General features: G+C 47.4%; 1 protein-coding gene across 3 annotated transcripts in view; it reads right to left on the bottom strand.

Annotated features, from left to right (window-relative positions):
- pik3ap1 (phosphoinositide-3-kinase adaptor protein 1) overlaps positions 1-18,041 on the bottom strand; it is a 148,259-nt gene that overhangs the window by 52,747 nt on the left and 77,471 nt on the right. For all 3 annotated transcript variants that reach the window (XM_033012490.1, XM_033012491.1, XM_033012492.1), the window contains exons 6-8: positions 10,239-10,371; positions 7,703-7,899; positions 676-880 (exon numbers count right to left, since the gene is read on the bottom strand). In XM_033012490.1, the coding sequence (XP_032868381.1) occupies positions 676-880; positions 7,703-7,899; positions 10,239-10,371 (535 nt within the window). The remainder of the gene's footprint in view (positions 1-675; positions 881-7,702; positions 7,900-10,238; positions 10,372-18,041) is intronic.

The raw sequence follows: 18,041 nt of genomic DNA, 5'->3' as shown, positions 1-18,041 counted from the left end.
AGACTGGGGCGGAGGTTCACCTTCCAACAGGACAACCACCCTAAGCACACAGCCAAGACAATGCAGGAGTGGCTTTGTGACAAGTCTGTGAATGTCCGTAAGTGGCCCAGCCAGAGCCCGGACTTGAACCAGATCGAATATCTCTGGAGGGACCTGAAAATAGCTGTGCATCGATGCTCCCCATCCAACCTGACAGAGCTTGAGAGGATCTGCAGAGAAGAATGGGAGAAATTACCCAAATACAGGTGTGCCAAGCTTGTAGCGTGATACCCAAGAAGACTTGAGGCTGTAATCGCTGCCAAAGGTGCCTCAACAAAGTACTGAGTAAAGGGTCTGAATACTTATGTAAATGATATTTCAGATTTATTTTTAATTACTTTGCAAACATTTCTAAACACCTGTTTTCACTTTTTTACTATGGGTAATTGTGTGTGGATTGATGATAAAAAAAAGAATTTAATCCATTTTAGAATAAGGCTGCAACGTAACAAAATGTGGAAAAAGTGAAGGGGTTTGAATACTTTCTGAATGCACTGTATATTAAACTGAACTGAATGGAACAGAACAAAACTAAATTAAAACCAATATGAACCAAACTGAACTGAATTGAACTGAGCTGAAGATAATTCAGTCTCTGTGCCAGTGCTGGAGCCACAGGGCTGTGCTCAGACTCACAGGTGTCCTCCATGATGCCAGAGGGAGGCAGCATCTCCATCATCGACTCGTAGATGTCCTCATCGCAGCCGGGATTCAAGCTGCACTTCATCAGGATGTCTTTGGACACTGTTGCCATCGACTCGTACAAGTCGTCGTTCTCCTTCCCCTTCATTTGGTCGCACATCTCCTCTTTGAGATGAGTCTTCAGCATATCTGCCGTTTCCTGTAATCAGCAAGTGAATCTGTCAGAGTCAACTCTCTCCCCCACTCACACCGCACCACAGGCTGAGCAGCTTAACCAATGCTTCATACAGCTGGAGCATGACATCCTGACATTTGTACTGGACACCCCAGAACAATAAAACAAGTGTGCTTCATGCCGTCTTCACCACTCTATCTAATTGTGTTGCGACCTCCAAGGAGCTATGGACTGCACTCAAGATCCCGTTGTATCCCTTCCCCATAGAAACAGGGAACTGCAGATGCTGGTTTACAAAAAAAAAGTGTCAAAGTGCTGGAGTAACTCAGCGGGTCAGGTTGCATCTCCGGTCTCAGCGTTGCCTACTTCCTTCGCTCCATATATGCTGCTGCACCCGCTGAGTTTCTCCAGCACTTTTGTCCACCTTTGATTTTCCAGCATCTGTAGTTCCTTCTTAAAGACCCACACTACACTGACCACACTCTCATTTTGCCACTACCATCGGGAAGAAGGTACAGGAGCCTGGGAACCGTGACCTCCTGGTTCAAGAACAGCTTCTTCCCAGTAACTATCAGGATGGAGAACATTGCACAACACTAACCTCAACTCTAGACTACTATGAACTGTCTTTAGCTGGACTACCACTTCCGTTCTGCACCATTAAGGTCACATTAATACAGCCTGAGAATTGTCACGTCCAGTTCATGAGCAGCTTCTCCCCTGCAGCCATCAGGCTATTAAACACTACAACCTCATAAGCTGTAACAGTCTTAGAATAAAGGGGAGGCCATTTAAGACTGAGGTGAGAAAAAAACGTTTTCACCCAGAGAGTTGTGAATTTGTGGAATTCCCTGCCACAGAGGGCAGTGGAGGCCAAGTCACTGGATGGATTTAAGAGAGAGTTAAAGATAGAGCTCTAGGGGCTATTGGAGTCAAGGAATATGGGGAGAAGGCAGGCACGGGTTATTGATAGGGGACGATCAGCCATAATCACAATGAATGGCCTCCTCCTGCACCTATTTTTTATGTTTTCTAAGCTCTGGACTACAATAAACTATTATAATTATTATTACTGGTGCACTGTTATTGTTTTTTTTTGAGTATGTGTGTACAAATATATATAAACATATGTGAGTATGTGTATGTATATACACTGAACTTTGTTTTTCTCTCGTTTATCATATTATTTATTATGAATACATGTTCTGTTGTGCTGCTGCAAGCAAGAATTTCATTGTTCTATCTGGGACATATGACTAAAACACTCTTGACTTAGAATTAGGGTTATTACTTTATTGTATTTTTTATTGTTATATATTTATCCATGTGTTATTACACTTACAGGTCTGTTAAGCAGCAGCAAGAAGGAATGGCATTGTTGTGTTGTCAGTATAAGTGGCAATGAAACACTTGACTCTTGACATGATCTAAATGCACGAATGGAATCTGAGTTGCACTCGCTTAGTGAAGAGCAGCTGTGGATGGAGTTATAGGCAGTGGCCATTGCACAACATGCCTACCCACACTAGGTATGCAAAAGTGCTGGAGAAACTCAGCGGGTGCAGCAGCATCTATGGAGCGAAGGAAATAGGCAACGTGCCACGTTGCCTATTTCCTTCGCTCCATAGATGCTGCTGCACCCGCTGAGTTTCTCCAGCACTTTTGTCTACCTTCGATTTTCCAGCATCTGCAGTTCCTTCTTAAAGACCCACACTACACTGACCACACTCTCATTTTGCCACTACCATCGGGAAGAAGGTACAGGAGCCTGGGAACCGTGACCTCCTGGTTCAGGAACAGCTTCTTCCCAGTAGCTATCAGGATGGAGAACACTGCCCAACACTAACCTCAACTATAGACTACTATGGATGTCTTTAGGGTGTCAGTAGAGGGGAGTGGGACGTGCAGGAGAAGGTGAGGAGGGAATGACCCAAGTTTATGTTCATAATCATAGGAACAGAATTAGGCTGTTCGGCCCTTTGGGTCAACACCGCCATTCAATCGTGGCTGATCTATCTTTTCCTCTCAACCCCATTCTCCTGCCTTCGCCCCATAACCCCTGACTCCTTTACTAATCAATAACCTGTCAATCTCCACTTTAGAAATACCTAACGACAGCCTCCACAGCCTTCTATATAATGAATTCCACACATTCACCACTAAAGAAATTCCTCCTCATCTCCTTTGTAAAGGTACATTATTTTATTCTGAGGCTGTGGCCTCTGGTGCTAGACTCTCCCACTAGTGGAAATCCTCTCCACATCCACTCTATTCAGGCCTTTCACAATTCGGTAAGTTTTAATGAGGTGCCCCCTCATCCTTCTAAACTCCAGCGATTACAAGCCCAGTGCCGTCAAACGCTCATCATAAGGTAACTAAATCATCCCCGGGATTGTTCTAAACCTCCTCTGGATCTCTCCAATGCCAGCACATCCCCCCACAGTTAAGGGGTCCAAATCTACCAACAAGAGGTCGAGACTTGGAGGGCAGCAGCTAAAGCCAGTGGAAGGGGACTGGGGTAGAATGAGAAGGCTGGTGGAGATGGGTAGGGTGTGGATGGATTCATGTAGGAGAAGGCAACGTTGGGAGAGGTGGCTGGAGGACAATAGAGCAGGGAAGAGAGAGAGCAGAGGACCACAGGTGAATGAACGGCAGTGTAGGCAGGGAGGAGGTTGGTTGCCTTTTGAAATCTAAAACAATAACTGGAGGTGATAGAACAACTTTAGTTTAGAGATACAGCATGGAAACAGGCCCTTCTGCCCACCGAGTCCCTGTATACCAACACTGTCCTGGGGTGGAAGGTTGCAATCTTCACGTGGTCCACTCTACCGCTGCGCCATCGTGCCGCAACTTTTGATAAGCAAAATTAGTTTCCAGCAGCAGTAGGAGCTGCGACCGAACCTGTCAGTATCTGGAATGCAGGAAGTGTTCAGCCGGTGTGGCAAAATTAGCGGGAGTGAAACAGAATGAACGTTACTGGGGAAAGAGTCAATATCAGCGGTGGGAAAGTGCAAGGGGAGTGTGGTTTAAATTGGAGGGAGGTGGGTTACATTCAGTCTCAGTGGCAGCCGGTTAAACTGGGTGGAGATGTAACATGGCCCACTGTCCAATGTGTGAGATCCATGTCCAATTGTCCATCGTCCAGCACCACACACCCTCCCCCACACCATCCCGTATCACAGGAACAGATTTTAAATTGGAAGCAAGCCCTAACTAAAGGAACAACTCCTCATATTTTGCTTCGGTAGTTTACAACCCAACAATGAACATTGAATTCCCCAATTTTAGGTAACAACATAACCCTCCCCATCTCCCCTCTATACCCATATAACCCCCCCTCCTCTCCCTATGCCTCACCTGGACTGGCATCTATTTCTCCCATCCCCCACCCCTTCCACCTACATTCCTTCCTCTAACTTCACAATCCGGATGCTGCAGTTTCCTCCCGGCGTGCAGGTATGTAGGTGTGTAGGTCGTGGAGGAAGGAACTACAGATGCTGGTTTAGACCAACGATGGACAGGAGAAGGCTGGAGTATCTCAGCGGGACAGGCAACATCTCTGGAGAGACGGATTGGGTGATGTTTTCGGTTGAGACCCAGCTTCAGACTGAGAGTTATGCTCCCCTAACTCGCAGTCTGAAAAAGGGTCTCGACCCGAAACGTCATCCATTCCTTCTCCCCAGAGATGCCGCCTGTCCCGCTGAGTTCTACCAGCAGGTTGTGTGTATCTCAGGATTGTAGGTTAGTTGGATTCTGTTAATTGTCCCTATTGTGTAGGATAGTGCTAGTGTCACTGGTCGGCGTGGACTCGGTGGGCCATGGGGCCTGTATCCACTCTGTGTCTCCAGAGTCTAAAGGAAAGGGTAGTGCTTTTATGTCGGACAGCAGTGATCGTTGGTGGCCCCCTAGCCCTGGGCCTAAACCTCCGTACACATGTCCACAACATTCACTGCCATTATCCCAGCTTGGTTCACTTTCCCTTTGACCATCCGGGCCAGATCTTGTGTCACGAGAGGATTAATAAAGGTCTGACATGGACCATGGAACATAGGGCCCTAAACATACAAGCAGACACTGGACAGGTGAACAAGAATGAGGACTTTTAAAGAGTGCCTTAAAGGAGAAAGTGTCTCACCGCTTGGAGTTTAGGGAGAGTTAAAGATACAGCAGGGGAATAGGGGCACGGTGGCACAGTGGTCGAGTTGCTGCCTTACAGCACCAGAGACCTGGCTCCATCCTGACCATAGGTGCTGTTCGTACGGAGTTTGTACGTTCTTCCTGTGACCTCGTGGGTTTTCCCCGGATGCTCCGGTTTCCTCCCAAGCTCCAAAGACATACAGGTTTGTCCATTAAGTGGCTTCGTAAAAATTGTAAGTTTGTCTGTAGTGTGTATGATAGTGCTAGTGTGCGGGGATCGCTGGTCGGCGTGGACTCGGTGGGCTGAAGGGCCTGTTTCCGTGCTGTATCTCTAAACTAAACTTAAGGCTCAAGAGTGTTTGATTGTCACTTGTACCAAAAAGGGAAAAATGAAAAAGGGTCTGGACCCGAGACATCACCCATTCCGTCTCTCCAGAGATGCTGCCTGCCCTGCTGAGTTACTCCAGCTCTTTGCGTCTATCTACGGAACAATTAAATCCTTACTTGCAGCAGCAAACTAAAGACAATGGTGCGTTAAATCCGGTAACATTGCAAATGCCGCGGAGTTTGTGGGAGGGGTGGTGGAGGGGGGGGGGACATTCACCAGCAGCCCAGCAAACTGTGGTGTATAGGAATGCTTTCATTTTGAATATTAAAGATGGTTTCAGTCAATGAAACATGCAATAGCATCATCCAGCATTTTTTGTCCACCTTTGATTTTTCCAGCATTGCAGTTTTCATAAACATCCCGGCCAGATCTGACCTGTTAACATACTGAGACAATAGACAACAGACAATAGACAATAGGTGCAGGAGTAGGCCATTCGGCCCTTCGAGCCAGCACCGCCATTCATTGTGAACATGGCTGATCATCCCCAATCAGTACCCCGTTCCTGCCTTCTCCCCATATCCCCTGACTCCGCATTTTTAAAGAGCCCTATCTAGCTCTCTCTTGAAAGCATCCAGAGAACCTGCCTCCACCGCCTTCTGAGGCAGAAAATTCCACAGACTCACCACTCTCTGTGAAAAAAAGTGTTTCCTCGTCTCCGTTCCAAATGGCTTACTCCTTATTCTTAAACTGTGGCCCCTGGTTCTGGATTCCCCCAACATCGGGAATATGTTTCCTGCCTCTAGCGTGTCCAAGCCCTTAACAATCTTATATGTTTCAATGAGAAACCCTCTCATCCTTAGCAAGTGTGAAAGTGGTGAGGTGTGTGTTAATGTGGTGATGTGTTTCTTCATGCATCAGTCTGCAACACCAAAGTACGGAGCAGGGAAGCTTGGCGGCCATTCATTCACACATCCTGAACAAGTCTTCACACATACATCTGACCGCAGGTGCCTGGGCCTTTTGGAAACAAACACCATGCTCTCTATCTGCGCCATGATCTGACACTCCTGTCCCCTGTGCCGTGAACTCTCCCTCACCCTTCAAATGCATCATGCCTTTCACAACCACCCCAGAATGGAGCCTCAAAACTCCTTTTCCTCCGGTTTCAAGAATAACTTCATAAGTTCAAAAGTTCTAGAAGCAGAAATAGAGCATTCAGCCCATCACGTCTACTCTGCAGTTGTGTGCAGTTTTGGTCCCCTAATTTGAGGAAGGACATTCTTGCTATTGAGGGAGTGCAGCGTAGGTTTACAAGGTTAATTCCCGGGATTGCGGGACTGTCATATGCTGAGAGAATGGAGCAGCTGGGCTTGTACACTATGGGGTTTAGAAGGATGAGAGGGCATCTCATTGAAACATGTAAGATTGTTAAGGGCTTGGACACGCTAGAGGCAGGAAACATGTTCCCGATGTTGGGGGAGTCCAGAACCAGGGGCCACAGTTTAAGAATAAGGAGAAGCCATTTAGAACAGAGACGATGAAACACTTTTTCTCACAGAGAGTTGTGAGTCTGTGGAATTCTCCGCTTTCCTCCCACACTCCAAAGACGTACAGGTATGTAGATTAATTGGCTTGGTGTAAATGTAAATTGTCCCAAGTGTGTGTAGGATAGTGCTAACGTGTGGCGATTGCTGGTCGGCGCCGACTGTTTGGTCAGGGCCTGTTTGAGCTGTTTCTCTAAACTACAACTAAAGATGCTGCCTGACCTGCTGAGTTTCTCCAGCGTTTTGTGTCTGCCTGTGAGATGCAGAGCACATGGGTAGTAAGGAAGGCAAACACAATGCTAGCACTAGAATACATAGAATACAAAAACAGCGGCGTAATGTTGAGGCTCTATAAGGAGCTGGTCAGCGCATTTGGAGTATGGTGAGCAATTTTGGGAGAAAGAATGTGCTGACTGGAGGAGGTTTAGAAGAATGAGTGGGTACCTCATTGAAACGTACAGAATAGTGAAAGGCTTGGATAGAGTGGATGTGGAGAGGATGTTTCCACTAGTGGGAGAGTCTAAGACTAGAGGTCATTGCCTCAAAATTAAAGGACGTACCTTTAGGAAGGAGATGAGGAGGAATTTCTTTAGTCAGAGGGTGGTGAATCTGCGGAATTCTTTGCCACAGACGGCTGTAGAGGCCAAGTCAATGGATATTGTTAAGGTACAGATAGATTAGCACAGGTGTCAGGGGTTATGGCTAGAAGGTGGCAGAATGGGGATGGGAGGGAGAGATAGATCAGCCATGATTGAATGGCGGAGTAGACTTGAATGGGCCGAATGACCAAATTCTGCTCCTTTCACTTAAGACCTAGATGTGTCGTACGCTCACCACATATTCGTCGATGAACTGGCGGAGATCTTTGTAGCCGCTCTTCTCGGCCAGGTTGTTGGGGTAGTCTCCGTCCTTGTTGGCCACACTGTAGGCTTGCAGAGCGCCGGGGCACTGCAGCAGCACAGCAGTCAGGTTCTTCAGCCCGTACTTTGCTGCAAAGTGAAGCAGGGTCGGCAGCTCCTTGTCCCGCTGAACTGTGGGGAGAGCAAACACACGTCACCACACCGCAGGGAGAAACCATAACTCTCTCTGCGTCGGGGGGCCGCCGTGAGGGGGGAGGGGCGGGGGGGGTGGGGTGATGGGCGAGGTGGGTGGGGTGAGGGGTGAGGGGTGAGGTGAGGTGGGACGAGGGGGGTGGGGCAAGGGGGGGTGGGGTGATGGGCGAGGGGGATGGGGTGAGGGGTGAGGTGAAGTGGGACGAGGGGGGTGGGGCAAGGGGGGGTGGGGTGATGGGCGAGGAGGGTGGGGTGAGGGGCGAGGGGGTGGGGTGAGGTGGGGGTGGGACGAGGGGGGTGGGGTGAGGGGGAGGGGCAAGGGGGGGTGGAGTGAGGGAGAGGGGCGTAGGGTGAGGGGGGAGGGGCGAGGGGGAACAAAGGAGGAGCCGTCGCGGGATACTTTGTAACTACATGGCCCTTTATGTGGCGACTCATTGCATACCCTGGGTGAGCAAAACAAAGAATATCACTGAGACCGGTCAATTGTGACAATAAAGTATTGTTCATTCTGTCATATGCTGAGAGAATGGAGCAGCTGGGCTTGTACACTCTGGAGTTTAGAAAGATGAGATGGGATCTCATTGAAACATATAAGATTGTTAAGGGCTTGGACATGCTAGAGGCAGGAAACATGTTCCCGATGTTGGGGGAGTCCAGAATCAGGGGCCACAGTTTAAGAATAAGGGGTAAGCCATTTAGAACGGAGACGAGGAAACACTTTTACTCACAGAGAGTGGTGAGTCTGTGGAATTCTCTGAGGCAGGATCTCTGGATGCTTTCATGAGAGAGCTCGATAGGGCTCTTAAAAATAGTGGAGTCAGAGGATATGGGGAGAAGGCAGGAACGGGGTACTGATTGGGGATGATCAGCCATGATCACATTGAATGGCGGTGCTGGCTCGAAGGGCCAAATGGCCTACTCCTGCACCTATTGTCTATTGTCATTCATTCAACACAGGAAGCGGCTGGAAATCCCTCCTGCTCTTACGTGCCATCAAACTTCCTGTGCCTCTCCACAGCCCCCACCCCCATCAATACCCACCTCACCCACCTGATGGTAGAATATGCACCCCCTCCCTGACGTCACCTATGACCCTGCTGGTGTGATGGTGTGGATGCTGATAGTAATCAGTCAATCCTGGACTGGTCTCAGTCTGAAGAAGGGTGTCGACCCGAATCGTCACCCATTCCTTCTCTCCAGAGATGCTGCCTGTCCACCATTTGTTGTCTATACTGGACTATTCAGCCTTTTGACCCATTCAACATCGTAATGGTTGATCCGTGTGTGACCGTCACCCCAGTGTTTGCTCTATAAACCTTAACTGGCCTAAAATGTGTTGACATTTTCAATTGGCCCTCAGTCCCAATGGCTGTTTTGGAGAGTGTATCTGAAATGTTGCCTCTCTGTGGGAAGTGCTTTGGCACATGATGGTGTAGTGCTAGAGTTGCTGCCTCACAGCGCCAGGGACACGGGTTCAATCCTGACTATGGGTGCTGTCTGTACGGAGTTTGTACGTTCTCCCCGTGACCACGTGGGTTTTCTCCAGGTGTTCCGGTTTCTTCCCACACTCCAAAGACATACATGTTTGTAGGTTAATTGGCTTGGCAAAATTGTAAAAAAATTGTCCCTAGTGTGTGTAGGATAGTGTTAGTGTGCGGGGATCGCTGGTTGTCGCAGACTCGATGGGCCGAAGGGCCTGTTTCCGCGCTGTATCTCTGCTAAAAATGATCCCCAATTGCTTTTCCCATAACGTACCGTTCCTCTCGGCTCGATCCAGAACAAAGAGTTTCACGCTATCTTCTCTTTTAGTAACTTAAACCCCTGTAACGGGTAGTCCTTCCTTGACCACTGGCCCGTCCAAATTCTTGCTGCTTCCCTCGAGTCACCACTTGAACCCAGAGGTGGCTCCAATCAATGGATTGATGGACCTAGATGCACTTCAAACCTGGCCCCTCTAGATCTTCTGGGTCTTGTTGGGAGCTGAAGAGCAGGAGGCAGTCGTGAGCCATTGTGAGGATGTTGCTTGCACTAGGAACATGATTTCAGGGCCATAAGTGGCCAATAACAGGTGTCAGAGGTTATGGGGATAAGGCAGGAGAATGGGGTTAGGAGGGAGAGATCGACCAGCCATGATTGACTTGATGGGCAGAATGGCCTAATTCCACTCCTATTCCTTGCGAATAAAGTTAAAGGAATTGGGGCAATTAGGATCAAGTTCACTTTAATGATATAGATTACCGTTATATAGATCACTTAGATAATGTTTGAAGTCAATCTCTACATCTCTTCAAAGTCCCCAGAACAACATCAACACCTACTTGTAGACACATCATCCTCTTCCAGCTGATTAATTCCAAATATATGAAGGCCATTGGCAGGCATGTTGCCCCTCAATGACTCTGTCAGTAGTTTGTCCAGTGTTTCTCTGTTGTACGGTATAATGTGGAATGCCTGCAGGTACATGACAGAGCAGTGTGTAAATGGGACATGCGCACATATAACAATTACTTTAAAACAGCTTAGTTATCACAGCCCAAATGCAGAAACAAGTCCATGAAATAAAAAAAAATACACATGCCAATATCATTATAATCACGCCATCCTGTATCTGTACACTCATGGCCGTCCAAAGAGGGGGTGCGTTGGGTGCGCTCGCACCCCCCTTTTATTCCCACAGTATGAAAAAATCCCGAGGAAAATAAAATTGGAGCGCAATCAGCGTTTACCCGAAATTCTGGTTCCCGCCCGCTGGATGATTTTGGGGGAAAAAAATTGCGACCATCTCCGCCTGCGCAGTTGGGGGAAGCCGGTGACACAGTAGCGACGCAAAATAACGCTGTCTCTCTGCGCGAGCGCAGTGGGCCCGGGCGGGATCAAATCGCATTTTGCAGTCCACACAATCAGCGATAACTTTGATGCCTCGTGTCTACTCTGGGTAAGTTGTGGAATATTGCGATGCAATTGTAGATGTTGCAGTTGCATAAGAAGTTGGTGAGGCCGCATTCAGGGTATTGTATTCAGTTCTGGGCACCATGTTATAGGAATGATGTCATCAAACTGGAACGGGTCCAGTGAAGATTTACGAGGATGTTGCCAGGACTAGAGGGCCAGAGCTATAGGGAGAGGTTGAGTAGGCTGGGACTCTATTTCATGGAGCACAGGAGGATGAGGATTGATCTAATAGATGTGTATAAAATCATGATTTGAATAGATATGGTTGAGTCTTTTGTCCAGAGTATGTGAATCGAGGAGCAGAGGACATTGGTTTAAGGTGAGGGGGAAAAGATTTAATAGGAATCTGAGGGGTATATTTTTCACCCAAAGGGTGGTAGGTGTATGGAACAAGCTGCAAGAGGAGGTAGTTGAGGCAGGGACTATTGCAACATTTAAGAAGCAGTTAGACAGATACATGGATAGAAACATAGAAACATAGAAATATAGAAACATAGAAATTAGGTGCAGGAGTAGGCCATTCGGCCCTTTGAGCCTGCACCGCCATTCAGTATGATCATGGCTGATCATCCAACTCAGTATCCCGTACCTGCCTTCTCTCCATACCCTCTGATCCCCTTAGCCACAAGGGCCACATCTAACTCCCTCTTAAATATAGCCAATGAACTGGCCTCGACTACCCTCTGTGGCAGAGAGTTCCAGAGATTCACCACTCTCTGTGTGAAAAAAGTTCTTCTCATCTCGGTTTTAAAGGATTTCCCCCTTATCCTTAAGCTGTGACCCCTTGTCCTGGACTTCCCCAACATCGGGAGCAATCTTCCTGCATCTAGCCTGTCCAACCCCTTAAGAATTTTGTAAGTTTCTATAAGATCCCCTCTCAATCTCCTAAATTCTAGAGAGTATAAACCAAGTCTATCCAGTCTTTCTTCATAAGACAGTCCTGACATCCCAGGAATCAGTCTGGTGAACCTTCTCTGCACTCCCTCTATGGCAATAATGTCCTTCCTCAGATTTGGAGACCAAAACTGTACGCAATACTCCAGGTGTGGTCTCACCAAGACCCTGTACAACTGCAGTAGAGCCTCCCTGCTCCTATACTCAAATCCTTTTGCTATGAAAGCTAACATACCATTCGCTTTCTTCACTGCCTGCTGCACCTGCATGCCCACTTTCAATGACTGGTGTACCATGACACCCAGGTCTCGCTGCATCTCCCCTTTTCCTAGTCAGCCACCATTTAGATAATAGTCTGCTTTCCTGTTTTTGCCACCAAAATGGATAACCTCACATTTATCCACATTATACTGCATCTGCCAAACATTTGCCCACTCACCCAGCCTATCCAAGTCACCTTGCAGTCTCCTAGCATCCTCCTCACAGCTAACACTGCCCCCCAGCTTAGTGTCATCCGCAAACTTGGAGATATTGCCTTCAATTCCCTCATCCAGATCATTAATATATATTGTAAATAGCTGGGGTCCCAGCACTGAGCCTTGCGGTACCCCACTAGTCACTGCCTGCCATTGTGAAAAGGACCCGTTTACTCCTACTCTTTGCTTCCTGTTTGCCAGCCAGTTCTCTATCCACATCAATACTGAACCCCCAATGCCGTGTGCTTTAAGTTTGTAAACTAATCTCTTATGTGGGACCTTGTCGAAAGCCTTCTGGAAGTCCAGATACACCACATCCACTGGTTCTCCCCTATCCACGCTACTAGTTACATCCTCGAAAAATTCTATAAGATTCGTCAGACATGGTTTACCTTTTGTAAATCCATGCTGACTTTGTCCAATGATTTCACCACTTTCCAAATGTGCTGCTATCCCATCTTTAATAACTGACTCTAGCAGTTTCCCCACTACCGATGTTAGACTAACTGGTCTGTAATTCCCCGTTTTCTCTCTCCCTCCCTTCTTAAAAAGTGGGGTTACGTTTGCTACCCGCCAATCCTCAGGAACTACTCCAGAATCTAAAGAGTTTTGAAAGATTATTACTAATGCATCCACTATTTCTGGAGCTACTTCCTTAAGTACTCTGGGATGCAGCCTATCTGGCCCTGGGGATTTATCGGCCTTTAATCCATTTAATTTACCCAACACCACTTCCCGGCTAACCTGGATTTCACTCAATTCCTCCAACTCCTTTGACCAGCGGTCCCCTGCTATTTCCGGCAGATTATTTATGTCTTCCTTAGTGAAGATGGAACCAAAGTAGTTATTCAATTGGTCCGCCATATCCTTGTTCCCCATTATCAACTCACCTGTTTCTGACTGCAAGGGACCTACATTTGTTTTAACTAATCTCTTTCTTTTCACATATCTATAAAAGCTTTTGCAGTCAGTTTTTATGTTCCCTGCCAGTTTTCTTTCATAATCTATTTTTCCTTTCCTAATTAAGCCCTTTGTCCTCCTCTGCTGGTCTCTGAATTTCTCCCAGTATGCTGCTTTTTCTGGCTAATTTGTACGCATCATCCTTCGCTTTGATACTATCCTTGATTTCCCTTGTTATCCACGGATGCACTACCTTCCCTGATTTATTCTTTTGCCAAACTGGGATGAACAATTTTTGTAGTTCATCCATGCAGTCTTTAAATGTCTTCCATTGCATATTCACCGTCAACCCTTTTAGAATTAATTGCCAGTCAATCTTGGCCAATTCACGTCTCATACCCTCAAAGTTACCTTTCTTTAAGTTCAGAACCATTGTTTCTGAATTAACAATGTCACTCTCCATCCTAATGAAGAACTCAACCATATTATGGTCACTCTTGCCCAAGGGGGCACGTACAACAAGACTGCTAACTAACCCTTCCTCATTGCTCAATACCCAGTCTAAAATAGCCTGCTCTCTCGTTGGTTCCTCTACATGTTGATTTAGATAACTATCCCGCATACATTCCAAAAAATCCTCTTCCTCAGCACCCCTGCCAATTTGATTCACCCAATCTATATGTAGATTGAGGTCACCCATTATAACGGTTTTGCCTTTGTCGCACGCATTTCTAATTTCCTGTTTGATACCATCTCCAACTTCACTACTACTGTTAGGTGGCCTGTACACAACACCCACCAGCGTTTTCTGCCCCTTAGTGTTTCGCAGCTCTACCCATACCGATTCCACATCCTGCAAACTAATGTCCTTCCTTTCCATTGCGTTAATCTCCTCTCTAATCAGCAACGCTACCCCACCTCCTTTTCCTTTCTCTCTATCCCTCCTGAATATTGAATATCCCTGGATGTTCAGCTCCCAGCCTTGGTCACCCTGGAGCCATGTCTCCGTGATCCCAACTATATCATAGTCATTAATAGCTATCTGCACATTCAACTCATCCACCTTATTACGAATGCTCCTTGCATTGAGACACAAAGCCTTCAGGCTTGTTTTTACAACACTCTTACCCCTTATACAATTTTGTTGAAAAGTGGCCCTTTTTGATTTTTGCCCTGGATTTTCCGGCCTGCCACTTTTACTTTTCACCTTGCTACCTATTGCTTCTACCCTCATTTTACACCCCTCTGTCTCTACGCTCACACATTTAAGAAACCCTTTCCCTTTAACTCCATCCTCCACTAGCCCATTCGACACCCCACCCCCCTTATTCAGTTTAAAACCACCTGTGTAGCAGTGGCAAACCTGCCTGCCAGAATGCTGGTCCCACACCTGTTAAGATGCAATCCGTCCCTTTTGTACAGTTCCCCCTTACCCCAAAACAGATCCAAGTGATCTAAGAATCTAAATCCCTGCCCGTGCACCAGTTCCTCAGCCACACGTTCAGGTCCCGTATCTCCCTGTTCCTGCTCTCGCCAGCACGAGGAACTGGAAGCAAACCGGAGATAACAATCCTGGAGGTCCTGCTTTTCAGCATTTTTCCGAGCTCTCTAAAGTCACGCTGCAGAATATTCATCCCCTTCTTTCCGACATCGTTTGTGCCGACATGCACTACCACTTCCGGATGTTCACCTTCGCCCTTGAGGATTTTCTGCACTCTGTCCATGACATCCTGGATCCTGGCACCAGGAAGGCAGCACACCATCCTCGCATCCCGTCTGTTGCCGCAGAAACCCCTGTCTGTACCTCTCACAATGGAGTCTCCCACTACAATGGCGTTGCCTGCCTTAGGCCTTTTTGGTTTTGGCTCAACAGCCCTATTCGCATCACAAGCCAGTCCGCCGCCCAGTGTAAACACCTCTTCTGTCCCGACAGCTTCTAAGTGGGTGAACCTGTTCACAAGAGGTACAACACCCGGGGACGTTGGCATTCCATGCTTCCCTCCCGTTCTCACAGTCTCCCACCTTCTCTCTTCCAGTACCTTAGGTGTAACAATCGTACTGTAGGACTTGTCGAGGAACGACTCCGTTTCTCGGACGAACCGGAGGTCATCCACTTGCTTCTCCAGTTCCCCAACACGGCCCTTCAGGAGCTCTACCTGGATGCACTTCTCGCATTTGTAGCAGCCAGAGGCACCGGCGATGTCCTTGACCTCCCACATACTGCAAGCATCGCACTGAATCAGCTTGCCTGACATCTCTTTCTTTCATCTCCTCGCCGAAGACTCTCGAGCCAAAGACTCACACTTTTCTCACAGGGCACTTCCCTCACAAGGCCACTCACTCACTGCTGCTCACTAAGAGCAGTCTTGCTTAAATTGACTGATAAATTGCCTGATTTACCAATTTACAAACCAAATTCCTCAGTTTTCAACTGTTTTCCCAGCACTGAAACTGTTTTCACTTCTCTCCTCCCACTTGGGCTAGAGCCAATCAGTCATATCTCTTGCTAAACTCCTGCTGCTGTTGTTGCTCCCAAAGCTACAGCAGTTCTGAGTCAAGTCTGCCTGTCCCTTGACCTGTACTTTAATTGTTTTCACTTCTCTCCTCCCACTTGGGCTAGAGCCAATCAGTCGTATCTCTTGCTAAACTCCTGCTGCTGTTGTTGCTCCCAAACCTACAGCAGTTCTGAGGACAGGTTTGGAGGGATATGGATCAAACGTGGGCAGGTGGGACTAGTGCAGATGGGACATGCTGGGCCGAAGGGCCTGTTTCCACACTGTATCACTCTATGACTCTATCTATCTTTCCCTCTTAAACCCATTCTCCTGCCTTCTCCCCATTACATCTGACACCCGTATCAATCAAGAATCTATCAATCTCCTCCTGAAAAATGTCCGTTGACTTGGCCTCCTCAGGCAGGGACAGACTGCAACAGCTTCATACCATGTCCCAAAGCTTGTGTCCTGTCCTGCATCACCCAAGGCAGCAGAGACATTATGGGAGAGGGCAAGCACCGTAACAAAGTAGCTCACGATGGTTTGGGTAACATTCAGGAATGTCTGCATGTCACGTCATGAATATTAATGAAGAAGGGTCTTGACACGAAATATAATCTCCAGAGATGCTGCTTGGCCCACTGAGTTATTCCAGCACTCTGTGACATGTCACCTATCCCATGTTCTAGAGATGCTGCCTGACCCGCTGAGTTACTCCAGCACACTGTGAAACGTCATCTATTCATGTTCTCCACAGATGCTGCCTGACCCACTGAGTTATCCAGCACTTTGTGACTATTTTTCCTTCGCCCAAGCCCACTCTCCCCCCTCCTTTCCTATGTTCCTTTCCACCCATGAACCTCTCTCTGCCTTTACATTTCGCTCCTCTTTCAAATCTGCTCTACTTATCTACGTGCATTTTTCTTCTTAACGTTTTAGTCATAGAGTGATGCAGTGTGGAAACGGGCCTTTCAGCCCAACTTGCCCACACGGACCGACATGTCCCATCTACACTAGTCCCGCTCACACGCGTTTGGCCCATATCCATCTAAACCTGTCCTATCCATGTACGTGTCCAAATGTCTCTTAAACATTAGGATAGTCCCAGTCTTAACTATCTCCTCTGGCAGCTCGTTCCATACACCCACCACCCTCTGTATGAAAAAGCTACCTCTCAGATTCCTGTTAATTTCTGAAATATCGGTCATAAATTTGGTGCAAAAATGCTCCAAAATAAGGCTCAGAATGCAACAGAGAACATCTAAAACCCCTGAGCTTCCAGGGCCCTGGACCCCGGCATCGAGGGACTTCACGCTTCGCGCTCGTGATGTACGCAGCGCGCACATTATTTCACATTTAAATTTTTGTAATGCTGTCATGCCACCCCCATTTTGAAAAGCTTCGCACGGGCCTGAAACTGTGGACGGCTCGATTGCAATCATATATAGTCTTTCCACTGACTGGATAGCACACAACAAAAAGCTTTTCACTGTACCTCGGTACATGTGACAATGTACAAATTTGAATTGATTGAAAATTACAGCATGGAAACAAGGCCCTTCACACAGGTTCAATGCTATCCCACTTTCTCATCCACTCACCACACACTATTGGCAATTTGCAGAGGGCCGATTAACCTACAAACCCGCACGCCTTCGGGATGTGGGATCCTGTGGAAATCCAGGGAGAATGTGCAAACTCCACACAGACAGCACCCGAGCAGGAATGTCTCTCTAGTCTCTCTGGTTCAAGGTCTCTCTCTGTCAGGCAGCAGCACTACCTGCTGCATCACTGTGCCCCTCACCCCTACACCACTGACTCTTTTGTTACCATTCCAACTGAAGCATGTTTGGCTTAAACCACTTTCTGTTTCTCGTTCCATTGACACTGGCCCCTGTGTTTCTGCATTTTCATCTCGCTTCCAGTACGTTGTGGTTGGCATGGAGACAAGTAATTTATCAGACCACAGCAAGGCTGAAGAGGGATTATACATGAACCTAGTGTGGATACTACATCAGCGTACAAACCGAAGACAGACACAAAATGCTGGAGTAACTCAGCGGGACAGGCAGCATCTCTGGAGAGAAGGAATAGGTGACGTTTCGGGCCTAGACCCTTCTTCAGATTGAGAGTATGTTTTGAGTTGAGACCCGAAATATATGTATACGCCACCCGTTCCTTCTCTCCAGAGATGCGGTCTGTCCCGCTGAGTTACTCCAGCATTTTGTGTCTATCTTTGGTATAAACCAGCATCTGCAGTTCCTTCCTACACACATCAGGGTACAAGGCACGTCACGCTGGGATGAATTTCCAGATCGACACAAACATTTTTGTTATCCACCTTGTTGCAGAAAATAACTTTCCGTTGTGTAATGTTTTACAGTTTAGGCTTTAGAAATACAGC

Source organism: Amblyraja radiata, chromosome 37 (genome assembly GCF_010909765.2).
Source record: "Amblyraja radiata isolate CabotCenter1 chromosome 37, sAmbRad1.1.pri, whole genome shotgun sequence".
Lineage (NCBI taxonomy): Eukaryota > Metazoa > Chordata > Chondrichthyes > Rajiformes > Rajidae > Amblyraja > Amblyraja radiata.
The sequence above is the reverse complement of the archived record's forward strand: the minus strand, read 5'-3'. Positions and strand labels throughout refer to the sequence as shown.